Raw genomic sequence first — 24,867 nt, forward strand, 5'->3', positions numbered from 1 at the left:
TGGAAACACATCTCATTAAGTAACTACAGAATAAAGGAGAAATGACCAGAACTGTAGGGATGGACAGAGAAGAGAGGCTAAGATTGGCTCAGCAGGGAGCCTTGATTTGCTTCTTGGGGACACAAGGAAGGTCCCAAGTGGTGGTAGTGGAGGTCAGGACCTGGCCACACAGAAACTGCAGAAAGAAATTTTCAGTGGAAGACATTTTCGACACACATAGGTATGGGGGTCCTTAAAGGTTGAGGCATGGGTGACATGGAAAGGTAGGGTCAAAATGTGCAGAACACAAACATCCACCCAAAGTCTGTTCTGGGCAATGGGGAGCCACGGAAGGTGCTTGGGGACATGGTGTGATAAGGACCGGCTGCTCTCGGTCTATATGAAACTGGAGGTTCAGTCACACATCCCCCGTGTTATAGGCGACGACTGTGAAGTCCAGCTCTTGTTGGCTTTGGTGATCCCTTTCCAAGCCGGTGGGGCTGCTTCCCAAGTGAACTGCACACAGATGGCCAGGGGCTCACTTCTGTAAGCTGCTCAGCTCTACTTGGGGTTCAACTTACATTTCTTTCCTGCCGCCATTGCTACAATCCACCGCTGTCTGCACACTAGAAAGAAGCACCAGAAAGGGTGTGTTATTCTTGTGTTGCAGGAGCCAGGGAATTAGTTTTTAACAGTAGATGTGCTGGGGGTGGAATCCCACTTCCAAACTTTGTTGCTGTGTGATCTTGGGGAAGATCTTGCCCTCTCTGAGCCTCCTGTCTTCCTTTGTGAAATATAGCTAATAACAGGGCTCTGCCTCCAGAGTTCTGGAGCCAGTAAGTGAAATAGCCCATATAAAGCTCTCAGCGTGAATCCTGGCAAACACACAGTGCTAATTAAATGGTAGCAGCCATCCCCTCTACTTTTTAAAAGCACAACCAGCACAGCTGTTATTAATAGCATCGTTACTGCAGCAAGCAGGCCATTTGTTTTATGTTGTTTGTGAGGCCAGCAAATCAGACAGGGAGCAGGACAGCTTCCCGGGGCATGGTGGGAGGTTCCTGAACCAATTCCCCCGCAGCCCGGTGGGGAGACTCCTTCCATTCAGCAGATGCGCTTCCCACAGGGTCTCAGCCCAGCCCTGGGGTCTCTGTTGCAGAGACAGGGGCTGGGCACCTTTGTCTCGGGTCGCCCCAGATCTGTGGGGCCTATTAAGGTCTGGACGGGGGTCCTCACGGTTCACACCACCAAGCCCCAAACCCCAGAGGCCACCCATCCCTGGGCGCGCAGGGCTGCATCCTCTGCTGGAATTCGGGTGCTTCCCTCCTTGGAGGTCCTGGTCATTTCCTCTGAGGGACGCACGCACTGCTTTTTGGTCCCTGCCCTCAAGACCTGTGACCTGCAGGGGCTTCTATTTACACGCCCTGTCCCCTCCGACTGCAATGTCCCTTCTGGGTCAAGCATGAGTCTTATTCGCCTTGACAGCCCCAGGGCTCAGCCCAGAGCTCGGGCGGACCAGCCGCCGTCAGGCAGGGCTCCTGGAGTCCAGCACAGAAGGGGTCAGTGACTGCAGGGAATCCACAGGCGTCCTGTCGTGGGCCCTGGGGACCTTCCTCACAACCCTCCTGGGGAGCCTTTGTCGTCCCACAGCTGACCGAGGCGCTCTGGGGCTAAGTCCTGGCCACTGTCCACCTCCAGGAGCGCAGAGCCCTGGGAGCCCCGCGGGTGGCGCAGGGCTCAGACCCCACCTGGGCAGGCTCCTCCCCGGCGCTGGGGACACAGCCAGCGGAGGACATCGGAGGAGGGGAGGGCGCGGCACCTTCCTTCTCAGGGATGGGCTTCCAGGCGTCTCCTGGTGCTGGCCGAGTCCTTCCACCCAAGGCCACAGCCCTCCTGCCAGCAGCCCCGGCCCTCCCTGCCCCTTCCCTTCCCCCTCCCCCTCCTCTCTGCCCACTTCCTTCCCCTCCCCGCCCCTCCCCCTTCCCTTCTCCCTGGGTCCCTCTCCTGCCCCTTCAGCCCTGGTGGCAGGTGCTGCTGACCCCTGGTGCTGCCGGGTCCATCCCCAGGCCTCCCTGGCCACCTCACGGCCCTGCAAACGTCCCCTTAGTAAGTTAAGTGCCCCTCCTTGGGGATCCGCCTTCTGGTTCCCGGGGACTCTACTACAGGGTCTCGTCTGGTTCTGGTTTCCGTCTTAACAGGAAGATCTGAGCTGGCCGGGCCAGTGTCCCGCATGGTGAACAAGCAGGAGCACACTCAACCATCACCGCGTCGTTCAACCATCCAAGCTAGCCAGGGGCGGTGGCCCACGCCTGAAATCCCACTGGGTCGGGAGGCTGAGGCAGGAGGATCCCGGGCTCCAAGCCAGCCTCAGCAACTTAGAGAGACCCTAAGCAACTTAGAGAGACCCTGTCTCTAAATCAAATATGAAAAAGGGCTGGGGATGGGGCTCAGTGGCTAAGCACCCCTGGGTACAATCCCCAGTATCCCCAAATCAGTCAATCAGTCAATCAATAAAAGGCAAAATCTCTAAAGTGTCAATCTTATAAAAAAAGAAAGGGTGGGGACCCCACACTCGTCCCCTCCTGCACTGCGCCTTTGGAAATGAGCCCGCCATAGGACAAGTCCAAGGAGCTGCTGGGGGAGCGCCTGTCTACCCACATTTCCCGGTGCCCGCGCCCCGCTTCCGCCTGCCTGTGAACTTGCATCACTGACTCGGGCAGAGGCTCTGGGGCAGAGGCCAAGGGCTGCCAGGCGGTCTCCCCACACAGAGGAAATGTCGCCCAGAGCCAAGGTGGCGTCCAGCCTGGACCCCACGTGGTCCGCAGGTACCGGGCTTGTAACTCATGGGCACAGCAGCGTCCCCAGGTGCTGGGACTCACCACTGGGCCTGAGGGGGCAGGGAGAAGAACCCGGGAGGAGAAATCAGCCCGGGTTTCCTCCCTGTTACGATCTCATCACAAGCTGCATCTCAGCCTAGGCTGGAACATTCTCTAAGAGTTTGCTTTGGTGTAAAAGCCAAGTGGTTTCTCTTTAAAAGAGGGTGTTAAAGCCAGGCATGGAGGCTGACACGCACCTGTCATCCCAGCGGCTGGGGAGGCTGAGGCAGGAGGATCGCGAGTTCAAAGCCAGCCTCAGCCACAGCGAGGCCCTGAGCAACTCAGGGAGACCCTGTCTCTAAATTAAACACAAAATAGGGCTGGGGATGGGGCTCGGTGGTGCAGGGCCCCTGAGTTCAATCCCTGGTACCCCCCCTTCAAAAAAGAGGGTGTTAGAAACCTATCGACCCCTTCATTACGTGAAGAGCCTCTCGGGTCCCAGTGCAGTGGGGCAGGTAGACTGTCCTTGTCTCCCTAAGTCCTAACACAGAGGCGTCCCTTGATCGCTGTCTGTCAAGTGGGCAAGCAAGGCCAGAAAGGGCAGCTGACCTGTCCGTGGCACTGACCCATTTGGTGGCACCTGGGACTGGACCCCTCCTGTCCTGACTGGTGAGCAGTGTTTCCTTGTCTCTGAGAGCACATGGCTTTAAAAAAAATAAGGTCCTGGGGCCAAGAATCCGTAAACAGAGGATGACAATCCTCAGCGCACTGATCAAAGGTCTCGACGTCTTCCCCTGGGGTGAGCCTTCGCAGGCACCTGCAGTCTGAATGCCAATGCAGCCTCGGCAGGAGCCCAGGGATCCCTGTCTCCTGGGTGACAGAGACACAGGCCAGGGCTGGGCCCAGCACTTAGACCTGGACAAGGGAAGGGAGCACACAGGTCTGTTTTGCAGGACAGAGGAGCTTCCTCTTAGAAGCTGGGTGACAAGGTCGGCCTGAAAACCCAAGTTGGCTCCCTCATTTCCGTGTCCCTGGTGACAAGGTTCCTGACTCCTCCAGCCCCAGTTTCCTCATCTGTCATCTGACAGTGACAGGAACCTCAGAGAGTCGTTGTGGGTGCTGGGTAGCTGAGCAGGCAGCCTAGGACCTGGCACCTGGGAAGGCCACCCGAGAAGTGCCCGTCATTCAGCTCTGGTCCCTCCCTGGAATGCCGCCGCAGCGCTGAGGCCTGTTGTCCTGCAGCTCCAGCCCTGGGCAGCCCATCAGCTGGCGTCTGGCTAGGGACCAGCTCAGAAGGCCAGGTCCCCGGGTGGCAGCGTTTAAATGTGTGTCTCTGCACCAGGGTCCTGTGGGGCTCCCTGGACCAGGTCAACACCTTCCTAGGTCCACGCACAAGCCTTTCACGCTCTGCTCCGGGCTGGGCATGCCCACTCTCCTGGGGGGAACCAGCAGTAAGAGTTGTCCCAAGGGGCCTTCGGCGTTCCCAGGGCCACCCCGCCACAAAGCAGGGGACCATTCTGTGTGGGTCACCTGCGAATACGATAACTTAGAAGTGTGTCCCCAGGTGCAGCCACCAGCTCCAGTTAGGCCCAGACCTCTCGACGCGTGCTCCCATTTTAGCCAGGTTAGAAAAGAGCGTGTACTGGGAAAGGTCCGGCTCACACTCAATCCGACAATACAGGACGCTTTTCCAGAACCTTCATCTCCCATTGACCCAGCTAGAACTGAGCGCTGTGAGCGGATCCAGAGGTCAGAGGGCACCCATGGATCCCTCTACACCCACCCAACTCCCACCCAGAGCGACCCAGGGCAGCCGCAGACCCTGGGCCAGGAATAGAGGGGGCAGTGTGTCAGCCAGCACAGCACCCCCCGTGGATAATGCGCTCGCTCCAGGCCTGGGGACCCACTTAAAGCACCCCTCCATTAATCTAAGGAGGCTGGAGCCGCAGTCCACGTCACAACACCCCAGCTGCAGGCAGCATGAGACCGCCACCTGGCCTTCCGAGCAGGAGGCCACATGTCCAGGCGGGAAGGCCCGCTGCACTCAGGCCCGATTCCCAACACGCCCTGTGTGACGGTTCCTGATTTGAACAGGTGTCTCGGGGACCCTCACCTGGACCTGGAGCTCCCCTCTCTCCCTCGGGTGGGTCTGAATCCCAGCGGAGCTCAGTTTGGAGAAGTATCACAAACCCATCCCTCGGACCCAATCCAAACCTGTTACTCCAGGAAAGGGACAGTTAAAAACCCAGATCATTGGCAGAGTGGCACATGCCTGTCCCCCCGGCGGCTCAGGAGGCTGAGGCAGGGGGATAGTGAGTTCAAAGCCATTACCTCTATCCACAGACAAGTGTGCGTACGTGCGCGCGCGCACACACACACACAGACACACACACACACACACACACACACACACACACACGGAATGCAGGCCCCACAGAGGCGGTTCTCTCCTGAGCTCGCCCCTGTTCTTCAGCAGCTGAGCCACGCCTGAATGTGAGCTTCTGCCTGGGTTTAGGGAAGCTGCCCGATGCCTCTTCATCTGCAGTAATGATGACAAGAAGCCAGTGGAACAACTCAAGTACCCAGGAGGGCGTCTGGCCTGCCCTAGGTGCTCGGTAAGGATTCATCAAATGAATGAATGAACGCGGCTGGGGGCGGGCCTCCCCAGCGCACGAGGTACCTGCTAAGGAGTTATGCTTTTTTTACTTCTTATTACTCATCCGCCTTAAAGATGAAGAGACCGAGGGTCAGAGAGATGGAGTCACGGACTTCCCAGCTCTTCCCCACCTCCGACTGCGCCGTCCTGCAGGCTGCCCTGGCACTTCCAAGCACAGTCCCCCGACACCTGACGGCCCCCTGAGCCCCACGTGAGGTCCCCTCCCACTGGAGGAACTGTGTGGAAGTCACAGACCCAGGGAGGTACGTCAGAAGCCCCGCAGGGAGGAAGGTTGAAGGTCCCAGAGACAGAAGAGCATGAAAGGCCAAGAGGAATCTGGAGTTGAGGCTGGGTCCTGGGTCCCAGAGCCCGGAACTCAGAAGACAAGCACCAGAGCGGAGGGTGCGCTGGAGGAGAGGCAGGTCTGGGGTCTCTACGGGATGAGGTGAGGGCAGGTCCCCCCAAGGCCTAGAGGCAGATTCTGAAGTGACCCTCCTGAGGTCCTGGGCCTCAACCCCGGGTGAGAAGCCGGCCCCGCTCTCCTTCATGCCCTCTGCTGGGTCACCACACTGGGCTGCCCCGCTGCCTTGTCCCACCGTCCTTCACCCTCGTCACCTTCAACTGTTACAAAAGCAAACTTCTCAATGTGCATTTGGAAAATGGCTCAAACGTCTTGCACTGGCCAGAGACCAGAGCCATTCATTCTCCTATCATGAACCCAGTAACGGAACAGCCGCCCGGCGCCCAGCAAGTCCCGTGGACAAAGCCTTTGTAATTGCAGGTGTAGGTTCTGTCCGATGCTAATAAAACGGCCCAGGGGTGGAGGAGGGGGATCCTGAGTGGAGTCCTGAGCTGAGAGCCACGGCCATGTCACTAGTTGCTATTTCACCTGCAGCTTGGCGGCTGTGCAAACTAGCAGGGGACGGTGATATGCTCGGAAGTCCCTTTTGCATTAAATGAAGACTTGAGGCCACGCTCTGTATTCAGAACACGAGGTTTCAGATCCACATGGTGTCTGCTACACTGCTGCCCAGCACGGGCATCTTTATTGGGAGAGTTGGAGGTGACAGCTCTCCAAGTAGCCAGGACCAGCCCAGGACTACAAGACTTTCTAGAATTAGGCACTGAAGCCGGGCACAGTGGCAAGTGATCCAACAGCTTAGGAGGCTGAGGCAGGAGGATTGCAAGTTCAAAGCCAGCCTCAGCCACAGTGAGGCCCTTTCTCTAAATAAAACACAGAATAGGGCTGGGATGGGGCTCAGGGGTTGAGGGCCCCTGGGTTCAACCCCAATACCAGAAATTAATTAATTAATTAATCAAAATTAGGAGTTCAAAGTCTGTAACTTGTAGGAGCAAAATCTAACGTGGGCTCTAATTCAGCTGAGGGTTCGAATGTGCATTCATCCAGCAAGTTTTGGAAAATGCAAACAAACTTGGGGGGAAATAAAGCAAGTCCCCCAGTGCTGGAATGTGTTTTGGGTTTGGTTGGGTTGGGTTTCTTTTTGGTGACATGGGGTCTTCCTGGACAGAGGTGTCTGGTCCCTCCCACGGGTAACCAGAGCTGGCTGCCGGCGCTCTCGGCCTCCCTTCCTGGGCTGCACCACTCCTGCGGCAGGAGAGCAGGCGAAGGAGGCGACAGCAGCCCTGGGTCTGGCTCTGCTACTGGGCCGTGTGCCCTTGGCCTTGAGAGGGGGTCCTCCCAGGGACAGAAGGTGGCTCTTCAAGTCTGAGGTTCGGCCACTCCACTGCAGCACAACCAGCCTTGCCGAGGGAAAGACCAGGAAGGACGGTCACTTTGCAGATGAGGGGTGAGACTCAGGCAGCCTGCCTGCCGGTGGCAGGTGGCCTGCGGGTGGCCGGTGGCCTGCGGGTGGCTAGTGGCTGGCAGGTGGCTGGCGGGTGGCGGGTGATCTGCAGGCCCCTAGTGCAAAGCTAGGCCCAGAAAGCCTCCCCTGCTCCCTGGGCTGCCATGGAGGTGGGATGGGGCCAGGATGGGCAGCCAGATGGGCAGCTGTGGTAAGGACAGCTGAGATGGCCGGGCAGCACCTGGTAAGATGACGCTTGGCCACCTGCAGGGTGGACAGCCTGGGACACGGTGGGCTCCTTCCACCGAGCACTGACCTGCGGCCTGTGGCAGGAAGCACGCTATCCTCTGAGGAAGGACAGAGGGGCTGACCTTGACCTTGGGGGGCCTCCCAACCCTCACCCTCTACATCTGCCTCTTGGAGCTGCTTCGTGGAGCGGCCCCCCTTGTCTGCAGGAGCTCAGCTCAGCACTGTCCCCCCTGACGCTCGTCCACGACGTCCTTCAGCTCCCGCAACCCCACGGGCGGGCACTGGGTGGGATATGGGGCACCTCGAATCCTAGGTCAAGAATGACCGCCTCTTGGTCATTTCCTGTTCACCATGCACATGAGGGGGTTGGAACTCACTGGGCGACAGCTTCCCCACATCACTGTCTGCCACGTGCCCTGGCCCGGGGCTCGGCAAGCTGCACCAGATGGACTCAGGGTGACAAGGAGACTCGCAGGGTAGCTCCCGCCTGTCCCCATCCAGCAGGCCAGCCACACCTCCGGCCCCTGAGGCCTGTGGGTCCCCTGAAGCCACGGCCCAGGCTCACTGCAGACCTGAGGCTCCCTGGGGTGACGCCCACCTGCTGTGTCCAGCCCCAACCGGCCCCAGCCCTACCTCTCAGCATCGCTGTCGCTGGACGCCACCTCCTCCAGGGCCGCCTGCAGGTCGGCGATCCGCCGGATGGACGTCTCCAGGTCCGTCTGCAGGGTCTGCCTCACGGCTGCGAGCTCCTCCACGTACTTCTCCTGGGGACACAGACCACAGCCCACGTTGACCTTGAGCGGGAGCCCGCCCACTCCTGAGTGCTCAAGAGCCCTGCCAGAGGCAATAACGGGGGCTCTGCCTGCAGAGGACGCTCCAAGTCGGACAGAGGGGGTGGGATTTGGGGACCTCCAGCACAGCCTAGGGACGGATCTGGTGCATTAGGTTGGGGAAGGGGAGGCACAGGGGTAGTTTCCTTGCCACTCTGTCCCCCGGACGGCCCCACCTTTCTCTCCTCAGCAGCAGCAAAAGCCAAGACGGAAAACCCAGCAGCAGACCCACGGGACTGGCACTTATGGAGGGCCTCCTGTGGCCAGCACGGCGTGCGGTGCTCCTGCCCTCACACCCTCACCCTGTGCAGGTGGTCATGATTATGGCTCCCATTTCACAGATGGCAACCAAGGCCTGGGGATGTGAAGCCTTCATTTGAGCGTGGTCATCTCTTAGTGCTCTTTCTCCTGCTCAGTACTCCCCGACACAGACCTGATCAGATTTTGTTCTGACTCTGGAGAATCTCTGATGGCCGCGGGCAGCCCGTTTCTTCCTGCTCCCTTAATGCCGTGACCTTCCGCGCAGGGTGATCTTGCCCTCACTGGGGACATTTGTCAATGTCACAACTTGGGTGCTGCTGGCATTGAGCAGGTAAAGGGCAGGGGGAACCGTGTGGCCCAATTGTCCCCAGCGCTGGGCCTGCCCCCAGGCTAGACCCAGAATCCAGGTTCTGGAAACGAATCCCGACGGGGACAAATCAAAAGGGAGGCAAAGCTCTGAGCCCCCGGAGGCTGGGAGCGGTGCTGTGGAGGGAGGGGCTGAGAGGCGCCATCCCCAGCCACTGGCCACGGTGAGGGAAGTCACTGCGGGTCCCTTGGATGCCATGAGGATCGCGGTGGTGGGAAAGGCTTCTGGGAACCAGGTGAAGCCACAGGAAGAGGACAGCACGCGGACCCAGGCCACCAGGAGCCGCGCACAGTGACTAGGTGCCAAGCTCTCTTTGCGGTGTGTTAAGGGGCCCGCGCCTGATGATGGGGGAGGTTCACCGTCAGGTCCCACTGCCGTCCCAGCTCCTGGAACCCACTGGCTGTGTGACTGGGAGCAGCTCGCCGCCCTCTCTGGGCCTGGAATCTATTTTTTTCCTGCTTTGAGGAGGAACCTGAGGCCAGAAGGGCCACTGGGGCAGGAGAGGAGCAGAGCTGAGGTCTGGACACCACCCCCTGGCTCTCCGGCTCTGCTGCCCCAGAGGAGGCCGGGAGCACGGGCTGCTCCCTGCCACAGGGACGACTCAGCCCTCCTTGGCAGGTTGGCTGCTCCGTCCGCGTTATTGTGACCTCGAGTGACTGTGAGTCTTTTCTGATTCTGGAGAGAGAGGAAGAGGCTGTTGGCAAAGTCTGGGCAAGTCCCAGGGCCTGGCCCGGCTGCGGGGAAGAGCGGGGCCTGAGGAGGGCGGCCGTCCTTTCCCAGCCCTGCTCAGGTGCACTGTGCCCTTGTCAGCGTCATGCAGTAGCTGCAAAGGTCTGAAGTTCAACCCTGAGGGAGCCTCCTGGTGAGTGGACAAGAGGAACAGAGACAAGTGCTCTGTTGCTCAATGCTGTGTGACCTTCAGCAAGTGACTCGACCTCTCTGACCCTCTGTTGTCTCACTGGTAAAAGGAGGGTGGCCATCATCCCTCCTTCAAAGGGCTCTTTGGGGAGTAAATGTACTTGGTCCAGTGGGAAGGCTCAGTGAATGGTGGCATCACTATCATTCAGTTCTCAGAGGAGGGTAAGGAGAACGGAAGGGGACACACTGTCCTTACGTCATGGAGGAGACTTGCTAAGGCCACACAGCAGTAATGAGCCTGGAGTGCAGGGCTCCGGCTCCAGAGCCCTGCAGAGAGAAGACGGGGTAAAAGCAAGGTGGCCAGGGGCATGAACCCACTGGACGGAGGGGGAGCCGGGAGCAGGGACCCGGGACCTGCTACTAGTGCCCACCCTCCACGCGGCCCATCTGCGGGGTTGCATCAGATTCCGCAGGACGCACGAAGGAGCGGCCTGGGAGCCCAGCCGCTGTGGCCAGCAACCCGCAGATCCCCCGGCTTCCCTGGACACCCAGCGGAGGCTGCTGAGGGCAGAGACCAAGTCACTAAGAACAGGACGCAGCAGCCTCCCTGGGGCAGACGGAACAAGGCCCCACCAAGACCCTCAAGAGACGGAGGGGAGGACACAGGAGAGGGGCCATGTGGGAGCACCCCCTTCTTCTTCCACCCCCCCACAACGGGCCGTGGGCCCCGACGGGCTGGCCACCACTGACCCGCAGCAGAGGCCCACAGACGGACAGGTGCCCAGAGGAACACGAGCCTGCCGTGTGGTGGGATGGACGCTGTCACAGACACGGCCCCCGTACAGGCTGGTGTGGGTCCCAGATCCGTCCGTCCCAGGAACGTTTACTGAGCACCTACTGTGGGCTGGCTCTGGTCTGGGCCCAGCCACTGCACCCTCTGACTGGCGCGGGGCTTCCTTTGCTGCGGGACCTGATCTACCCCGACCCTGCGGTGTCTGGCGCGTAGCAGGCACCCGGCTAGGACGGGGGATGGACGAACAGACAGACACTCGCTGATGCGTGACCCGGGACACACATGCTCTGAGCCCAGGCTGCTCCCCCAGAAGCACGAGGCGTCGGGGTGGCCGCGGGGGAAGCGCTTTGTATAATTAATGGGTGCGATTAAGCCGTCTCCTCTCCTGATGTTCAATTAGGTTGATATTTAGAGCCGTTGTTTGTCTGTCTCTCTGCCCTGAGCCTGTCCGGCTCCGAGGCCCGCTGCCGTCTGCAAGCGCAGGACTCTCCCAGGTCAGTATCCCCACCCCGCCGGGCTCTCCAGGTTCATGTCACCGGGCCACGATATTTACCCTACAGATCAATGGATCTCAGAGACGCTCGGCCCCTGGTGGAAGTGCACTGTTCTTTTTTTCTGATTCATTAAAGATGAGCAGAGCCTCCTGGTCAGGCCCGGGCAGTGGCCAGGGCTCACAGACTGCGACAGCCCCAGCGTCCGGCACCCGCCTTAATAAACAGGAAGCATCTATTGATTAGCATCTGTGTGATCGGCCACTGGCCATCCCCTCCTTCACCTCGAGAACCACAGACCTGGGTCTGCACCGTCTCAAGTACCAGCCTGAGCACCCCCCGAACCTTGGTGACAACACATCAAGTCTGCCACTTGCTTAATAAAGGAGCGACGTGCACAGTGAACGCCGTGGAGCTCACAGATGAATGAGCCTGTTTATACTCCTCCCATCCACAGGGGCTCTGCTCACGGTCAGAACATCTCATCTCACTTCATGGTCATGGGAGCCCTTGGAGCCAGGCACTAGGGGGAGAAAAAGTGAAGCGGTGGCAATGGTGGCTTGTCTCGGAGAGATCACGAGACTCTCACTTTCCCCTTGGTCATTTCTCCAGAAATTCTGCAGAGGATGGGAATCCACGTTGTTATCAGAGCCAAACCCACAGGGCCTCGCTCCTCTCTCACACCAGGGTCCACGGTCCCCGTCCACAGAGGAGCAGGCGGAGGCTCAGGGCCAGGCCATTGCCTCTAGCTGCCCCTGCTCCCTCGGGGGATGCCTGCGTCTCTGCGGGAGTCGTGCCAGAAAGCAAGGTCCTAAGGAACTGTCACTCTTCCTTCAAATTGACCAGGCCACCTGCCTGGGAGAAAAGAGGCTGCTGGGGAAAATCGGAGCCCCATGGATGGTGTCCGGACCCCGAAGCCACCGCAGTGGAACACATGAGACCCAGGACACAGCGTCCAGTCCCACTGGGGAAAGGGAGGAGCTGGGGGGATCAGAAAACCCTAAAGGTCTGCGCAGATCCTCTTCGTAAGATTGGAACAGCCCGACTCCCGGCAGGAGCAAAGATGGGGCCAGTGGTCATGGCTGTCTGAGGTCTTTTGTCCATAATCGTCCTGCCAACTCATTGTTTTATTCTATTTTTATGATCTTATAATGGACACAGAGAGCCTCGCCAAAGATCCTGGTGGAGTCCGTTTTCAGCTGCTATAATAGAACACCTGGGGCAGGGTGATTTATATGGAAAAGAAGTTTCTTTTGGCTCAGGGTCTAGAAGTCCTCAAGCACAGCACAGCATCCGCTTGGCTTCTGGTGACGCCACGAGCTGTTCGACATGTGGCAGAAAGATGGGAAAGCAGAAGGGGAGAGGACATGTGTGGCAGAGCAGCCCAGGTTCAACAGAGCAAGGGAGGGGCCAGGTGCTTTGTGACAACCCCCTATGTATGTATTTATTTATTTATTTGTACCAGGATGGAACCCAGGAGTGCCTCACCCCTGAGCCACATCCCCAGCCCTTTTCTTATTTTTTGACAGGGTCTTGCTAAGTTGCTTAGCGCCTGTCTAAATTGCTGAGGCTGGCCTCTAAGTTGCGATCCTCCTGCCTTAGCCTCCTGAGTCACTGGAATTACAGGTGCATGCCACCACGCCCGGCCTGACAACCCGCCCTTAAGGTAAACAATAAGGTCCCCCCAAAGGTATAGTTCATTCCCACAAGAAAAGCCAGCGATCACCCATCGCCTCTGACAGTCTCATCACCTCTCAGCACCAGACCCTGGGCACCCACCTCCACAGGAGTTTTGGCGGGGACAAGCCAGATCTCCACCTTGGCAGAGCCCAAGAACACAGCCAGAGGGCGGCAGGGTCAGTGAAGGCTCTGAGATTTCCACAGCCCCTTCCCCCTTCTCCATGGCCGCTGTGTTGAGCCAATCCCCGCTCAGACCAGGCCGCCCGGGGTCAGAGGCTCCTCTCTGAACTGCCAAGGTGGGTACCTGAACCAGCGCTCCCCTGCCTCCGTGCCAGCCTCGACGGGAACCCCCCGCCCGCTGGCCTGGGATGAGCCCCATGCTCCTGGGAAAGCCTTCCAAGTCCTCAGAGAAGAGAAGACGCCCACTTACTGGGCCCACCTCAGGACTTTCTGACCTCATGACGAGCCAGACCCTCACAATGCCAGGGAGCTGAGCTTCACGTTAACACGCTCTCTCCCGACGCTGGCCAGCATCCGTGAACGTCACAGGGGGACGGCCGGCGCCCTCCAGCAGGCTGTGCTGATGAGCGACGGGGCCGGGGGAAGCTGTACTTGGCGACTTTTTGACTCACAGTGGGAGAACCGGGGTAGGACCCCAACATTAAGTCAGGAAACACCTGCCTCTGCTGGTTGTCTGGGGGCTTCCTTTCTCCTTGATGAGGGCGTTGAGAAACCAGCTGACGTCATCACACTGACAAGCTGGCCCTGAACTTGGCAGGAAGGGGGGTCGGAAGAGATGCGCACCATTGGCTTTAGAAGGAGCCCGTGGGGATTGCCAAGGCCACCAGCCCTTTCCCATTTCCAGTTCCTCTCCAGTCAAGATGACAGCATTATCCCCTGACAACAGGTCACAGCAAGGAACAGAGGGAGCCAGGTGAAGGTGCCCGCAGCCGGCGTGCCTAACTCAGCAGCCCGTTCTCGGTCCACAGAGAACGTTCCCATGTCCCTCCTCCTAAGCAAAATCGGAAACTATGACACGGACAGGAATCCTATCCTGAGGATGACCTCATTTCTCCAGAAAATGAGTCTGAGCATCTCACACTGGGTCGTCGGGGCTGGGAGGATTTTACATCCTGCCCAAGAGCCACCGGTCAGGAGAACAGGGACCGCTCCAGGCTTTTCGACCGAGGGGATTCAATGCAGGAGCTTCGTTGCCAGCGGATGGAGAAACAGGGACTGAGGAGGTGCCTTTGTCAAAAGCAGTGGACCCTCTTCACTGGGGCCTGCAGTTGCCCCTGGCACCGACGGCGATCATCTTACCCTGTGGCCTGCCCAGCTCCCAGCTCTAGCAACACGGGGTTTATGAGCCCCCGGCCGACCTGGCCTCTCTCGTCCCCCATCAAGACGAGACAACACTTGCAGGGACCTCAGCTTTTTATGGCACCCTGTTGAAGAGCCCGCAGCTGTGCCCAGAGGGCCTCCGACCTTGTCCTGCACCATCCACAGACCGCTGGACCCACAAGGAGACTCCCTCAGCACCATCGCTGCCTCCCAGGGCGGGATCTCTCAGACACCCCCACAATGTCACTTCCCGCCAAGGTCCAGCAGAACAGGGGGGGACGAGGAGAACCTGAGCAGTAACAGATAGACCACGGGCACAGAACCCGGAGCAGCCGCCTTCCCGCCAGGGCCCTTCTGGAGGATTCAGGTGATGTCTCAGTTTGGGAACGTTCATCACACTGTTCACTGAGAAGATCCACGCACCTTCCATGTGTTATTTGAAGGAAAAGATCATGAGACTTCCAGAATTTTAATTTCCAAGCACCATACAATCCCTACCCCATGTTCATTACCAATTCCTGCCTAACAAATCACTTCCTCACCCAGAGCTTTGAGATAGCAAATATTTACTCTCTCTGATGGTTTTCTTTTTTCTTTTTTTAGTACTGGGGATTGAGCTCAGGGGCCCTTGACCACTGAGCCCCCTCCCCAGCCCTATTTTGTGTTTTATTTAGAGACAGGGTCTCACTGAGTTGCTTAGGGCCTCACTTTTGCTGAGGCTGGCTTTGAACTCAGGATCCTCCTGCCTCAGCCTCCCAAGTTGCTGGGATGACAGGCACGCATCCCGCATCCAGCCTCTCTTGCTGTTTCCTAGGTTGGGAATTCCACAGTATCTCAGTTGGGTGGTTCTGGTTGAATAGAGGCCTCTCAAGGATGTCAGCTCAGGAACGTGGAATAGTGTGACCCGCTCATGGCAAAAGGCGTCATGACCCTGGGTTATCCAGGTGGGCCCTGTGTACAATCACAAGGGTCCTTACGGGGGAGGTGGAGGGCCTAGGTGGTGGAAGCAGAGACGGAGAAACACAGCCAGAAGCCAGAAAGCCCTGCTGCCTCTGGAACCTGGAAAAGGCAAGGAAAGGGCAGTCCCCTGGGACCTCCAGAAGCTTACGCCTTGATTCTTAACCCCCCAGGACACATTTGAGACTTCTGACCTCTGTAACTGTGGAATGATACATTGCTGTTATTCTAAGATCCTGTGTGATTACTTGTTACAGCAGCAGTAGGAAACTCATACAGGATCCCTGGTGATGATGTCAGGTTATGGCCTCTGAAAATTTGAGTGAGGCTGGGGGAGTCTCCTTTTTAGAGAGACCATGGTTGTTGTCTGGGGGGCTCAGTTCTGCCTCGGGGGACCTCCATGGGGCTGCTTGAGCATACTTGTGACATGGCCGATAGTTTTCCCCAGAGCCAGGGATCCAAGAGAGAACCCAGCAGAAGTCAGATGTCTGTTCTACAAGCCAGCCTCAGAAAGACATGCCATTCTGCTGACACAATCCACTGGCCACACCGACCCGCCTGGATGGGACCTGAGAGGTCACTGGGAACCACGTCAAACATCCACTCTTCACATTTAGACCTCACTATGGACCCCTCACCCATAAAGGAAAGACCCCATAGTTCCCTGAAGGTTTCTCCATTTCTAGGAACACATTTCTGGTTGCATTATGTTCTCAGGTAAGACAGGTTAAAATCCCGTCTCTCCTTCATTCCCCAGGACAGAACTGCATTTGGTCTTGACAGAGGTAATCATGTTACAATGGAGTCACAGACTGGTCCCCAGTCCAATATGACCGTTATCCTTAGAGGAAGGGGATTTGACACCGAGGCACAGGTAGAGAGAGGACCCTGTGAGAAACAACGTCCCATGCTGTATCTACAAGCCGAGGCACACAGAGATTGCTGGCAAACCACCAGAGGCCAGTGTCAGCCATGGCCAGGGATGTTTCTTCTCCTGAGCCTTCAAACGGAGCTGACCTGGCTGCCATCTTGATTTTTTGGACGTCCGGCCTCCAGAACTGGAAGACAATACATTTCTGCTATTTTAAGTCATCCAGTTTGTGGCACTTTGTTATAGCACCTGTAGAAAACTAAGACAATATCACACGCTCTTTTCTGTATCTTTGAAAATCCATTATTTTACTAGACTTTTTTCCTAATAGAGTCCACAAAGTGGGATTAAACATTAAAAACCCTAAAATTCACCCCAAAGTCAGTTACCTGGGGACAACCACTCTTGATGTGTATACTGGAGTATTTTTATCTGGCGTCCGTTCCTGCTAATGGTTTTCTACTAAAGGCAGCATGCAGTTACCCCTGCAGACAAGCAGGCACCCTGTACCACCCAACTCCCTGCCTCCTTAGGTCGAGGCAAAAGGAAGAGCTGGGGGCTGCGGGCATCTGCGGGCCATCTCGCCTCTCTCTTCTTAGATTTCAAGCTGATTATTTAAAACTGCCCCCAGCTGCTGCCTGAAGGCCTTCATAGCTTCCTGGATCGTGAGCAGGGAGGGACTGCAGGTCTTTAAAATCTAGGAGGCAGACATCTTGTCAACAGCCAGTCAGAGCAGTCCTCTCACCCTCCAGGGATCTAGGCACCTGGGGCCCAAGGAGGAGGACTCCCCCCACCATGACTGGGGTGCTCAGCCACGGAGCTCCCCCCAGCCCTTTTTATTTTATTTTGAAACAGGATCTCATTAAATTGCTGAGGCTGGCCTTGAACTTGTGATCCTCCTGCCTCAGCCTCCCAAGTAGATGGGGTTACAGGTGTGCACCATTGCACCCCACTCTTTTCACCCACTTTTTTGAGGGGGATGTACGGGGATTGAACTCTGGGCACTTGACCACTGAGCCACGTCCCAGCCCTATTTTGTATTTTATTGAGAGACAGGGTCTCCCTGAGCTGCTCATTACCTCACCATTGCTAAGGCTGGCTTTGAACTCACAATCCTCCTGCATCAGCCTCCTGAGTGGCTGATGGTGAGGGGGACTCTTTGTACTTGATTCTTGGGGTCTCAAGTCTCCCCTGCTGGGTGGGGAGGCAAGGAGGGCACAGCCTCTTGAGGACTGTCACCTGGAAGGGGAATGTGGCTTAGGATTTTCAGGCCATTAATGGGGGACAGGAGGGGACTTCAAGACACTAGTGAATGACTGTCCTGGGTCTTTTGAGTCACAGGGTTTACAAAGTCAACCCAGCACCTCTATCACTTCCCAAAGGACTCGAAGTATTCCCAGTTCAAAATTCCCTCCCGCCTACGATTTCTGCTTTGAGTCTTCAGAAAGGGGAAAGGGGACGCTGCTGCTGGCCTCCAACCTTCCCAGAGGTGACACACTATAGGCAGAGGCCTCCAGAAGCCCCCGCTGCGCCGAGACACCCTGACCAGGGGTGCACTCCACCCCCCTCAGCCCCGGCCGCCCACAGTCACCCACCCACTCGCCTCCTGATAACAGAGAAAGAAGGCCTTTCATTTTCCTGCTCAAACACAAAGACGACATGTCTGCACCACCCAATTCTCCTGAGCAGGGAGTAATTATATCAATATAATTAAGTCTCAAATGTAAAAATGATCTGCACTACATACACCGACAGGGCTTCCCACACCAGGGCCATTGTTCCTGCCGGTAATTACCAGGCCACCTTTGACACGGCTGATTTCAATCTAAATGGAAATGCAGCTTGCATTTCCTCTCTCCGCCCCGTGATGGGAGGGATAGGGGCAGGAGACTTTGAAACTCCTCCAGGGGACGCTGGGTTTGAATCCAGAGAACCATTATGGCTGGTCCCTCCCCGGGGCCTCGGGGACTCCCTAGCATCAATACGTGGGGCTCTTCTCTGATCGCTCATGAATTCGGCCTTCCTGGCCACCACCTGGAGGCCCCCCACCAGCCTGCTCTCCAATCCCTAGGGCACAAGCACCCAAGGACCAATTTCCCATCTGACCACACTCCCCCGGCTCAAAGCATCTGGTGGCTCCTCATTTCCGACAGTCCACACTCCGAAGCCTACTTCCAAGGTCTTCTCTTTCCACTGCCCACGCCCTGACCCCCACCTACCAGTACATCCCAGTCGGCCAGCTCCCAGCCTGCCGTGGGCTCCGTGTCCTGCAGCTGTTGTCCTCTCCTGCCTGGCCCTTTGTCTCACTAGTGAACTCCTATCCATCCCACAAGACCCACTCCATAATCGCCCTCTCTGGCTCCTTGCACAGAATGTGGCTCTTTTACTGTTGTGCCCCCAGATGCGTATGAGCCGTGGGGATGAGCGTCAGTCCACTTGGTTGTAATTACTGTCCAATTTCCAGTCCCGTGAACACCGAGGTCCTGATGAAGAGGGCCTACTCAGCCATATATCCCAAGCGCCTTCAGCAATACTGGGAACTTGACATTTCAGCTTTCAATTCTTCCAGATTCTTCCAAATTCACACGTGTGCAGCGTACACCCGGCCTTCCAAGTGTGGCCTCTGCTCACAGAGATGTGGGCTCACGACCCAGCTCCCCGGCTTCCCGAGGGACCCCAGGCATGTCTTGCTTCCTGCCTGGCCCTCGGTTTTCTCCCCTGTGGGTGGGAGCATGACGGTGACCCTGGGCTGGGGAGGGTGGAGTCAGCGTGGAAAGATCTTGAGGCGCCACACAGAACGCAGCAAGTGCGTCCCCAAACCAGCCCTCCTTCCTGTTTGGGAGCCCCTGGGTGGCCGCTTCGGAATGGGTGATATGGCGGCCTCCTCGGTGGTGACACTTTCTCACTGTCACCCCTCTCCCCAGGGACTCTCCACTCAGGCACCTGGCACACTCTGTCTCACCCCAGTGACAACACTATTTTAATGTCTCCACACAGTCCCCAAAGTCCTTCTTGTCCCTTCCGCACCCAAAACAAACCCACACAGTGTCCTGCCCCCTCGCTGTCAGGCCGCAGGTCAGGAGGACACCCCAGAATTGGTAAGACCGACCTTGCCGTGTGCCAGGCCCCGGCCACCGTGGGCACCACAGACTCCATGCCGGGGTCTCGTCCCACCAACCCGTCTGAAGTTGAAAATATCGTAAGCTGGGACAGCCTGGGGGACACCTGACCTAGGAACATCACAGCCGAGCTGCCCAGTGCCACAGTGTCCCCCGTGTCCTCTCCTGGTCCCTGCTGGGAGAGAGGACGGTAGTGCGAGAGGCGAGCCCGGGAGGCGTCCAGATTCAAAGTCAAGACGCGGCTTCTGCTGGGCATCGCACGGGCACGAGAAAGTCCAGTCGTAAGTTGGGGACTGTCCAAGGCTTGGACGCACCCCCGGGGGACCTGACGAGGGCCGGCGGACACACCCGCACACACAGGGGTCTGGAAGCCCCCCCGGGGGAGACCCAAACCTCCGTCTAGAAACAGCGCCAGCCATCCTGAGGCCCGGCACCCAGCAGCTCCTCCTGGGGCCTGTCCCCCGACGCCACAGCAGGCCCACCCCTCTCCTCACGGTGAAGAGCCGATGGCACGAGGCGTGTCACAGCCAGGCCCCCCGTGACGTGACCTCGGAGCCACATTGTCATGGAGGTGCATCGTGTCTCCCCCCACATGCCCGGGGTGATGCTGGTGTCTCCTGGCTCCAAGGTCACGGGGAGTGACGGTAGGCCACCCAGGTCTGGTAGGTACACGCCACCAGGTTTGGACAAGGAAGAAATCGCCTGAGGCTGTCCTCCTCAGACAGTATGTCCCTCTTTAAGGGACATATGACAACATCTCACACAGCCTCCTGCCTCTTTTTGTCACCACGGAGGTGTCACCAGCGTTCCCGACAAGCCAGGCAGTGTCACGGTGATGGTGGGCCGAGGCAGGCCTCCCCTCCGCAGTCTCGGATCCTGACACGTCCCCCAGGAGGAGATGGGGGAGCACACGGGACGGAGCTGCTGGCCCTGGCCATCAGTGACAGACCCGGGCCTCCCCAGGCTGGACCAGAGGTGCTGCTCTATGGCTGAGTGAGGCAGAGGTGGGCCGCCTCGGGGACACCACTGCTAAACAGCAGCAGGGACTGCAAAAGTCGCGGCCATCACAATGACCGGGAATGAGTGGTGACTTCTGGACTGGCTGGGCTTCCACCTGCGGAGTGAGAGGGTGTCGCGGGGTTTCCAGCTCCACCGCCCCCTCTCCCCATCCTGGGAGTCCCACCCAAGACTGCAGAGCGGACGTGTTTGGAAGCGGAGGTTCTTTCTGATTCGTGGACACATTTTAGTGGGATTGGCTCAAATGCCCACTGATTCCTCTCATTCAAGGACACTTAGTGGCTCCAGAGAGAGGCTCGGAGTATCTTTATTTCCGGACCCAATGATATTGAACTGGAGAGTGAGGTTTCTCAGCCTTGATGTGACGGGCGCCTGGGACCAGCCTGCCCTGTGCTGGGGGCGGCAGGGAGACCTGCCCCGGGCAGCTCAGAACGCCAGGAAGCATCCCTCGCCTCTGCCACCAGACCCCAGCAGCACCTCTCCCCTGGGGCCTGCTAATCCCCCAATGTCTCCGGATGCTCATGGGACAAAACCACCCCAGCCGAGAGCCAGGCTAAAGGCGGAAGAGTAGAAAGGGGACTTTATTTTAGAAACGACACACACTCTGGAGTCAGAAAGATGCGAATTCCAATCCTGGACCAACCCTTCCTGCTGTGTGACCACATCTGCAGAATATAAACCTCCCCCTTCCGTGAGGAGGAGGGTCTGCAATAAGGAGAGGGCCAGGTGTGGAGACACACGCCTGTTATCCCAGAGGCTCGGGAGGCTGAGGCAGGAGGATCGCGAGTCAAAGCCAGCCTCAGCAATGTGAGGCCCTAAACAGCTCAGTGAGACCCTGTCTCTAAATAAAATTCAAAACAGGGCTGGGGATGGGGCTCAGTGGTGGAGTGCCCCTGGGTTCAATCACCAGTACCCCCCACCCAAAAGGAGACAGGACAATAGGGGACTGACTGTGCTCAGTGGGGTCCCTGGACTAGCAGCATCACGTCACCTAGCCATCTGTTAGAAATGCAGACTCTCAGGCCCTGGCCCGCAGCTCTGAGACAGAACCTGGACGACACCCCAGGTGATCCGTGTGCAGGTGATGGTGGGGATCACTGCAGCCTCCTGGTCAAGAGCAGAGGCTCTGGAGTCCAAGGACGGATCACACTCCCTGGTGCCCATGATCATCCTGGGCCCCTGGCCTTGGGCCACCTCTAGGGAGCCTCTATTTCTGACAGACAGAAGACAGTGCCTTGACCCCGAGGTTGAAAGTGCAGATTTAATTAGGGGGTGGCTGGCGGGCGCCTGCGCAGAGCTGAGCGCTCAGGGCACGTGCAGTCCCTGTGAGCTCTCGCATGGCTCTGGCCCCTCCTTCCAGGGGCCTCCTGGTCCAGGACATCAGGAGCCAGGCTCACGCAGTGGGACATAAAGACGTCGAAGCCACCTCCATGCAATTCTGTGATCTTCTTCTTGATGGAGTCTTACATTAGAACAGCCACTTGGCCACTCACGGTCCATTTATCCATTTATTGACTCAGCGGGGAAGAAAAACAACTGCTCGCGGTGCGCGCTCTCCCTCCTTCCCCACATCTCAAGGTTATGGCCCAGCGCGCGTGCCTTTTCCATGAACAGCCTCATCAAATTCGCCTCGCAGCTGGGGCCCGCGGGCGGGCTCACGCGGTTTATCAATCCTGCCCTCCCCATGCTCAGGAGCACTTCCCAGGCCTGATGGAGGGTCTGGCTCATGGGGCTGACCAGCGCTCTGGATTCGGACGGCCTCTGATTGTTTTCCTTTAGCTCTGGGATACGGCTCTTCTACTCCCCCTGTGCCAGGGACCACTTTAACTACCACTTCTATGGGACCCCCTTTCCCCTTATGTACTCTCTGGAGGCCAGAGGCCATCCTGGGAGAGACAGAGTCTGAATCAGCAAAACTGGCCTTAAGCTGATTCCCACGTTTGAATAGGACCCTTTGGAAGAGCTGGGGACAGGTCTTTGCATTCCCCATGCAAACGCAAGTGCTTGGTGGGGACAGTTTTGGTTTTATGTTTCGACAGGACATACCATAGTCCATGGTTTTATTGGAACACAAGTACTCACTTATGCATTACCTATGGCTACTTTCCAGCTTCAAGTTCAGAGGTTGGGAGAGACTCCATGGTCCATGAGACTGGAAATATTTACTACCTTGTGCTTTGTAGAAAAGAATTACTGGTCCCTATTCCAAAATTTTAAAGTTCTAAATTCTACAACAATGAGCATTTACCATTCTAAAAAGTATAGATTTCAGCTGGGTGCGGTGACTCATGCCTATAATCCCAGTGGCTCAGGAGGCTGAGGCAGGAGGATCGTGAGTTCAAAGTCAGCCTCAACAAAAGTGAGGTGCTAAGCAACTCAGCAAGACCCTGTCTCTAAATAAGTACAAAATAGGGCTGGGGATGTGGCTCAGTGGTCCGGTGCCCCTGGGTTCAGTCCCCAGTACTGCCCTGCCCGGAAATAAAGAAAGTATGGATTTCAACATTCCATACTTCTATTTGGTTGAGCCCCAGGAAATCAACTAAATCCCGCTGTACTTGACCTACATAAACATCAGATCCGTAGCACTCAGCTTAAGAGTTTACTACTTTGTGTGTCTAAGTGATTAAGAGTCTCTCATTCCTAATATTTCTTGGTTTGGATATTCTAAGGCCTTATAGGTCAAAATTTTAGGATGGGATCATCCCAACAGCTAAGATTCCACGGTCTGAATCCTGAGTAGCCGTGTGGACAACCAGGAGATGCCGCTGTGGGACGGGAGGGGAAGGCATGGAAGTTAATTAGCACAAGGAAATGAGTTTAGCTCATGAATTATTTTTTTTTAAACGCAGATTGTTGGTACCCGATGGGAAAATGAAATACAGATAGGAGACAATGTTTCCATCCCTGCCACCCCTAGACTAAGGCACAATGGGATGTGTCCCAAAGGAGCTGAGGGACCAAACAAGGCTGTAGTTGAGCAGGTATTGGCTGCTCCAGAAACAGGCTACCCGCTTTAGGACCCTGAGACCATGATACGGGAGCAAAGAAGGAACCAGAAACGAGGGGCATGTGGCGTAGGGAGCTCCGCCCTGGGGAGAAGTCCGGGAGGGAACTGTCAGTAAGCCAGGAACAAAGGGGAAGAATGTGGACCAGACTGTGCCTGCAATCCAATATGGCAGCCACCTGTGGCTGTGGAGCACCTGGTGTGGGTCAGTGTCAATGAGCGACTGAATTCCAAATTTTATTTCATTTTATTCTGTTTCAATTTTAAAAAGCCCTGTGAGGACAATGGCTACCACCTCAGAAAACACCAGCCTTGGGAATTCACATATGGTGCAGTGAGATGCGAGAGAGTCTAGGGAGACCGGGAGTCCGGCCCGTCTTGTCTGCTCCAACCATGCCCCTAGGGGAGAAGGCTGGAAGAGCTCCAAGCCAAGAGCCATTCCAAAAGGGATCACCGTCCTATGTTCTAAAGACCCAAAGGAAAGATGTGGCCAGGAAGATCTACCAGCTGACACTGACAGTGGTCACGTCCCCAACTCCTTTTTGACAGGAAGTTTTTAGTGTCACATATGCAAAGGTGTCATGGAGTCACTCCACAGGGGCTACTCGAACACTGACTGGGTGGAGGGTCCACCTAGGGACCTGCAATGGAAGAGTCCAGAAGAAAGCAACAACTGGCGTAATAGGAAATAGAGCCGTTGAGAACCACACAGCAGCACACAGTCACATCAGTCATCCAGAGACAGGAGGCACAGCCAAATGGCATAACAAGCTCTGTGCTCAAGATCTGGCTGGGAGGAGAGCCCGCCGCACCTTCCTCAGCCCTGGCCTCTTCACCTGCCACACAGTCATTATGAAACACCTGCATCAGGTGCATACGAAGCAGCTGAGGGTCTTGTTATAATGATGGTTGTGGCTCAAAGGTGTGGGCAGGGGGTTCTGAGATTCTGCGTTTCCAAAGCAGGTGGCCAGCCTGTGAATACATTTGGAAAAGCAAAGTCACAAGCCACAGGGGATCTGGGAGAACTCAGTGACTTGAGGCCTAAAATATGCTTAGACCTGGCATAAATGATAGGCTGTTTTATAAACAATAACTAAATAGATCCAAGCTACACATAACCCAGTTTAAAGTCAGCCTCCAGGTGGTATCCATTACAGAAACAAACAAACCACAGATTTACAAATCAGGATCCTGTTTGCACTTAGGAAAAACAATAGTCATTTTCCCCTGCTCTGGTTAATGAATCCGGCTAAAATACACACTTAATTCTTAGATTGGATATGCAGTGCCCTTGGCTTGCAGACACAGGTCTTGAAGTTTGTCCCCAGCATTAAACCACACAGCAACTACTTTCTCTAACAACCATCAATAACTAGCGGTGGGAAGGAGTGCATATAAAATCTGAATGTGAGCACTCGGGGTTCTGCAACCAGCTCCCCACCTTTGCAATGAAAATAAAATAGATGGAACCAGTCAAGACATCTTGGTGTGAGAAGGTGCTGGCAGGAGCTGACAACCAAGGACCTTCCTTGAGAAACTCCCAGCTCCTTGACTTTCAAATGAGCTCCCCAAAGATCTGCATCACTGAACTGTAACCATAGCTGGGCCAGCAGGAAGCGCACAGCCGTCAATATCTGCTTTTCTTCCCTGTGGTTTTTGGCAGGGGTGAGGGGGTGGGGACAGGGAGAGTTATCATAAATTGACCATTTATATGTGCCGGACACGGCTTTCATCTCCTGACTACCTCACAGCCCATTTTACAGATGAGGGAAC

At 56.7% G+C, this 24,867-nt stretch overlaps 1 protein-coding gene across 1 annotated transcript in view; it reads right to left on the reverse strand.

Moving 5' to 3' along the window:
• Positions 1-24,867, reverse strand: part of Myo18b (myosin XVIIIB) — a 29,147-nt gene that overhangs the window by 3,069 nt on the left and 1,211 nt on the right. The window contains exons 2-3 of the mRNA XM_077110104.1: positions 8,139-8,322; positions 561-605 (exon numbers count right to left, since the gene is read on the reverse strand). Coding sequence (XP_076966219.1) covers positions 561-605; positions 8,139-8,322 — 229 coding nt within the window. The remainder of the gene's footprint in view (positions 1-560; positions 606-8,138; positions 8,323-24,867) is intronic.

The sequence above is a fragment of the Callospermophilus lateralis genome, chromosome 1 (genome assembly GCF_048772815.1).
Source record: "Callospermophilus lateralis isolate mCalLat2 chromosome 1, mCalLat2.hap1, whole genome shotgun sequence".
Lineage (NCBI taxonomy): Eukaryota > Metazoa > Chordata > Mammalia > Rodentia > Sciuridae > Callospermophilus > Callospermophilus lateralis.